The sequence below is a fragment of the Prionailurus bengalensis genome, chromosome D3, assembly GCF_016509475.1.
Source record: "Prionailurus bengalensis isolate Pbe53 chromosome D3, Fcat_Pben_1.1_paternal_pri, whole genome shotgun sequence".
In the NCBI taxonomy this organism is placed as follows: Eukaryota; Metazoa; Chordata; class Mammalia; order Carnivora; family Felidae; genus Prionailurus; species Prionailurus bengalensis.
In genome coordinates this window covers 27,278,168-27,284,167 of record NC_057356.1, presented here as the reverse complement: position 1 = coordinate 27,284,167, position 6,000 = coordinate 27,278,168, and the positions used below count along the sequence as shown (strand labels likewise).

At 41.5% G+C, this 6,000-nt stretch overlaps 1 protein-coding gene across 6 annotated transcripts in view; it reads right to left on the bottom strand.

Annotated features, from left to right (window-relative positions):
- Positions 1–4,653: 4,653 nt before the first annotated feature.
- Positions 4,654–6,000, bottom strand: part of LOC122471003 (ankyrin repeat domain-containing protein 26-like) — a 115,134-nt gene continuing 113,787 nt past the window's right edge. For all 6 annotated transcript variants that reach the window (XM_043559318.1, XM_043559321.1, XM_043559324.1 and 3 more), the window contains one exon: positions 4,654–4,896. In XM_043559318.1, the coding sequence (XP_043415253.1) occupies positions 4,763–4,896 (134 nt within the window). In that variant the 3' untranslated portion in view covers positions 4,654–4,762. The remainder of the gene's footprint in view (positions 4,897–6,000) is intronic.

Below are 6,000 nucleotides of genomic sequence, written 5' to 3'. Positions count from 1 at the left end.
CGAGATCACGACCAGAGCCGAAATCGGACGCCTAACCGACTTAGCCATCCAGGCTCCCCCGCATATTTTTCTGATTCAGCAGACTGAATATATCCCGCCACTGCTTTCTGGCCTGCCAAGTTCTTGTCGGTAGGTCTGCTGCAAACCTGATCTGTCTTCCCTTTGAGGTTTGGGAACTTTTTTTTTTTCCCCTTGCTGCTTTCATGATTCCCTCCTTGCCTGAGTATTTTGTGAATTTGACTATGATATGCCTTGTTGATGGTCGGTTTTTGTTGAATCTAATGGGGGTCCTCTGTGCTTCTTGGATTTTGACGTCTGTGTCTTTCCCCAGCTTTCGTACATGTTTTCCGTTATGATTTGCTCACATTACCCTAATACCCCTATCTCTCTCTCTTCCGCTTCTGGGACCCCTGTGATTCTGATGTTGTTCCTTTTTAATGAGTCAATGGTTTCTCTAATGCTTAAATCATGCTCTTTTGCCTTAATCTCCCTCTTTTTTTTTCTGCTTCGTTATTCCCTATAATTTTGTCCTCTATATCGCGGAATCTCTGTTCTGCCTTGTCCATCCTTGCCGCCACTGCATCCATCCGTGATTGCAGCTCAGTTATAGTATTTTTAATTTCATTCTGGCTATTTTTTACTCCTTTTATCTCTGCAGAAAGGGGTTCTAATCTATTCTGGACCCCAGCTAATATTCTTATTATCGTGATTCTAAATTCTGGGTCAGACATCTTGCTTCTATCTGTGTGGGTTAAATCCCTGGCTGTCGTTTCTTCATGCTCTTTCCTTTGGGGTAAATTCCTGCTGAATTCTGTGGCTCAGGTTGTGCAGATTGTTGTGTTAGTCCTCCAATCAGTGTTCTAGGTGTGCAGGATGGTTTCGTGTTGGCCTGGCTGTATTTCATGGATGCGAGACACACACAAAACTTCCATGCTGTTCCGCCATCTTGGCCCCTCCCCATTCACAAATATTTTAAAAACACATCTCAGGGTGCCTGGGTAGCTCAGTCGGTTAAGCATCCAACTTAGGCTCAGGTCATGATCTCACAGTGTGTGAGTTTCAGCCCCACGTGGGGCTCGCATTGGGCTTGCCACGGTCAGCGCAGAGGTTGCTTCAGATCCTGTCTCCCTCTCTCTCTGCCCCTCCCCTGCTGGCTTGCTTGGTCTCTCTCAAAAATAAACAGTTAAAAAAACCTATCTCAATAGATGTGAAATAAACATCTGTTAGCATTCAATATTCATTCATGACAAAACTTAGAAAACTAGTATTATAAGGGAACTTCCTCAATATACTTGTAGCAGAAAGACCCTAAGTGACTCCGTAATATCTGCCCTTTAGTGTGGTCACCTTTTGTTTATAATTCTTTTCTCTTAAGATCTATGACTTGACTCTAGCTATGATAATATGACAAAGATAAAGGAATGTTGCAGACCTAATTATTTCAGTTAATTCAGAGTCAACCACAAGGAGGATTATGCTAGGCAAACCTGATCTGATCACGTGAACACCCTTCAAGGAGAACTGAGCCTTCTCTGAAGTGACATTCTCCTTGCTGGCCTCCTAAACTAAGCGGCCATATGGAGGAAGTCTACGTGGCCACAAACGAGGAACGGCCTTGCTCTAGGCTGAATATTTGTGTACCCACTCGCCGAAACTCATGTGTTAAGTCTTCATGTTCAACGTGATAGTATTTAGAAGTGGGAGATTTGGGGGGCGCCTGGGGAGCGCAGTCGGTTAAGCGTCCGACTTCAGCCAGGTCACGATCTTGCGGTCCGTGAGTTCGAGCCCCGCATCAGGCTCTGGGCTGATGGCTCAGAGCCTGGAGCCTGTTTCCGATTCTGTGTCTCCCTCTCTGTCTGCCCCTCGCCCGTTCATGCTCTGTCTCTCTGTGTCCCAAAAATAAATAAACGTTGAAAAACAATTAAAAAAAAAAGAAGTGGGAGATTTGGGAAGGGATTAAGTCATGAAGGTGGAGCCCTCATGAATGGGATTAGTGCCCTTATAAAGGAGGGCTGTGAGAGCTACCGTGGCCCTGCGCCAAGCAGGAAGACCAGCGTCCATGAACCAGGAAGCAGGCTGCCGCTGGACACTGAATCTGCCAGTGCATTCATTTTGGTCTCCCCAGCCTCCAGAACTGTGAAAAATAAAACTTTTTTTCATAAGCCGATGGTATTTTGTTAGAGCAGCCCAAAAGCAGTAAGACAAGTGTCTGGGAATGCTTTGGACCTAAGCCTCCAACTAGCCAACAACTAGCAAAGAGCTGTGGAAATGAGTCCAGTCATACAGTGACCAGGAGATTCTCTTAAAAACAAACGCAATGGGCTTGGAAGCAGATTCTTCCCCATCGAAGCACCCAAATGGGGAAGCGCAGTCTAGCGGACACCTTGGGTACAGCCTTGTGAGAACCTGAACAAAGGACCCAGCTAAGCCATTGCTCAGCTTCTGACCCATACAAATGTGAGATACATGTGTGTGGCTGTAAGACACTGTGTTGATGGTGATCTGTTGTAAACGGCAAGAGCAAACTAAGAGACTGATAAAAGATATACACTTTTAAAAACCCCACTATCTACATAGTTCTAGACAACTAGTTTTACATGTTGCAATTTCAAGAAGACATGAACACTCACTATCCTCACATTTACTCCACGTCATTCTTGTAGTAGGAAAGAAAAAAAATGAAAGCTCTAGGAATTGGAAAGAAACGAAAATGCCACTATTTATAGATGATATGTCGCTGCATGCCCCAAATCCAAAGCAATCTGCAGATAAGACACTCGAGTGAGAAACAATATATTGTGGGGAATAAGCTTAGACAATTAAAAGACTAGTTGTTTGGAAAAATCAGTATAAGAAATGTCTTTCCTGACAAACTCTTGGCAGATTCAATGCAATTCCAATGAGAAACGGCTTTGGAGAGCTTGCTAAGTTGATTAAAGAAGACCTGTGGAGCCCTTCCTTCCTTTCTTCTTTCTCATCCCCAACAGTTTAGTTCCCAGTCCTAGAAACAGAGGCATGGAGTTGTGGGGGTCCAGAGTGAGGTGCTGGAGCTTAGACAGAATGGGGAAGGCATTATGTGTGGGACAGTCACCCTGCACAGTGTTGGAGCTCAAGTGAGAGCATCCCTGAAAAGTGAATGATATAGAATAATGAAGTATCACAGACTGGACAGGGTGGGGAGGCATCTGCACAGGGGAAGAATAGTCCAGCGTGGGTTTTCAGAACCTGCAGGGGGGCAAACCGTCTGCAGAAGAGGTGGCCTGCCACAGGGTGTCTGAGAAAGGAGATATGTACGTGTCTCAAAGTACTTCCCCACAAAATACTAAATAATTGGAAAGTGGAAAGTTGACATTCCAGGGGAGAAACCTGGCAGATACTACCTCCGGTGGCCAACATTAATATCCCAGTGTTGGGACAAATCAGAATTGTAGGTCTCATGATAGGATGCAAGGAAAAGAGTAGGTTGTAGTGATCCTCTTGCTAAAAATGTATGATCTGAATTTTACCGTAAGGAAACCTAAGAAAAATCCACATTGAAAGACATTCCACATTACTGGAATTTACTCGTCAAAAAGGTTAAAAGTCATGAAAGTCAAGGAAAGACAAAGGAACTGTTCTAGAGTGAAAGAGACTAAGACACACAACTGACTTCAATACATGGCTCTGAACAGGACCTTCCTTGGTATTACGTATACTACAGATAAGTGAGCAAACTTTAAAGAATTATGAGGAATAAATGATAGAATTATACCGAACCTTGAACAAAAGAGTTCTAATGGGTGCACTGACTACACACAGATTTTTTTTCAGTACTGGAAATGTAGTTTCTTTTATAATTTTCTTCACGGTATTTTTTTCTGTAGCTTACTTTATTTTAAGAATATAGTACGATACATATCATATACAAAAGATCATTGGTAGTAGCAGTGGTTAAGTCTTTGGGGGTCAAAAGTTCATGGCTTTTTGACTGTGGGGGGCAGGGCTCGGAGCCCTTAACCCCATTGTTCAAGCGACAAGTGTATTAGAGTTAATGTTCTGATTGTGAAGGTTGTATGGTAGTTATGTGGAATGTACTGACTTGTAGGCTTTAAATGCTACAGGAATCAGGCATCCCATTAGTAATTTACTTGCAAATGGCTCTGGAGCGGGGGTGGGGGGGAGTTCTTTTTTTTTGTTGTTTCTCTATTTTTTCTTTTCTCTAACTTTGTTTCCAAAAAGCAAATCAAAAATAACTAACTAAATAAATAGAAAAGGTGAAAAGCCTTAGGCAAATCTCATTTCTCCATGTGGAAAGAGCTATGAATCAGTGTTTACAATTAAAATTATAAATAGGTTTTATGGCTCTATAAAAAATTCTAGTATGTGCAAACATTGGCAATAGCCATAGCAGGAATACATCAAACTAACATCTAAATCTTTAGGCCCACATATAGTGGTAAAAATTGGAAAATACAAAAAAGTCATCCATGGACACTACTGAAGTATTAATGACAACTTGGTTGTCTGGGTGCTGTTCAAACCGCAGGGAATGGAACAGTCTGATGTATGTCAAACCCTCTAGTGCTGGTTTCCACGTACAAAATGTGCTTAAAAGTTAATGAGATGCCAAGAAACATAGTTTAAAATATTATACAGATTTTCATTACACACATATGACACAAAAACATTTTCCTTTAATCAAGATTTTTCCATATAGTGTGTTCACTTGGGAAACAATGAAAATGTTTTGTAAGCACCCAGTAAATTTTTTTCTATTTATTTTTCAAATCATATAATTTTTGTTCAAAATCTGTACATATTCTCGTGACGCTTTCCATACTGGATCTTGATTTAGAATTGAATCATCAGTGGATACTAAAGGAGTTCTACAGGATCCTCGTTCAAACTCGGGAGCAACTGAAAAGGAAAAGAAAGAATTATCTTCTGTCTCCAAAATACTTTTCACTACAAGTCCTTAAAAAAAAAAAGAAAGATGGGGCGTCTGGGTGGCTCAGTCGGTTAAGCGGCCGACTTCGGCTCAGGTCATGATCTCACGGTCCGTGAGTTCGAGCCCCGCGTCAGGCTCTGTGCTGACAGCTCAGAACCTGGAGCCTGTTTCAGATTCTGTGTCTCCCTCTCTCTGACCCTCCCCCGTTCATGCTCTGTCTCTCTCTGTCTCAAAAATAAATAAACGTTAAAAAAAATTAAAAAAAAAAAGAAAGAAAAGAAAAGAAAAAGAAAAAAAAGAAAGTTGGGGCCTTTATGAAAAGGTGTCAAGAAAATTGGAAAGTAACTATGTACAACTGCATTATGAAACCCAAGATTAGTATTCAATATATTTTGCTCAGGGTTGCACACTGAATGAATTGCTATTGTGGATAATTATCAGAGTTTCTGGTTTTTTCATTACAAGGTGAAATTACAAGATGAGGACACAGTCCACCCTGAACAATCATAAACGATAAACTGAAAAATCAAACAGGCATTTCCAAACATTTCTGAACAGGACCTTCCTTGATATACAGATGTAAGTGACAGGTATAAAACACAGCACTACTGGAACATACAGAAGGGACATCCCAGTTTTGCATCAATATTGTCTGCTTTTTGGTGAAGGTGATATGTAAGCTGACACCTGAAGGACAAGAAAATAGTATGCTAGGTAGAGGGAAGAAGCACATAGAAAGAGCTAGATGTGAGGAAGAACACTTGTGCAATTATGAGTAGTTTAGTGTGACAAGGTGCTAGAGCAAAGCAGCAGAGTAGGGCAAATAGTGAGACAAGGCTGAATAATCTGGCAAGAAGCAAACTGATTTGGGTGTTTTCATTCCATGCTAAGGAATTTGAAGTTTCACCCAAGGGCAAAAGCAATGACAAAGTCAATGAGTGAAGATTGAAACCCGTTACCTGTCAAGTGACAGCTATATGACCTCTACTTACTTAACCAAGCATTACTAAGACGACTTTGGCTTTTTGGGTCTTCTATCACTAGCGGAAACAACAATTTGATAAAGCACACCT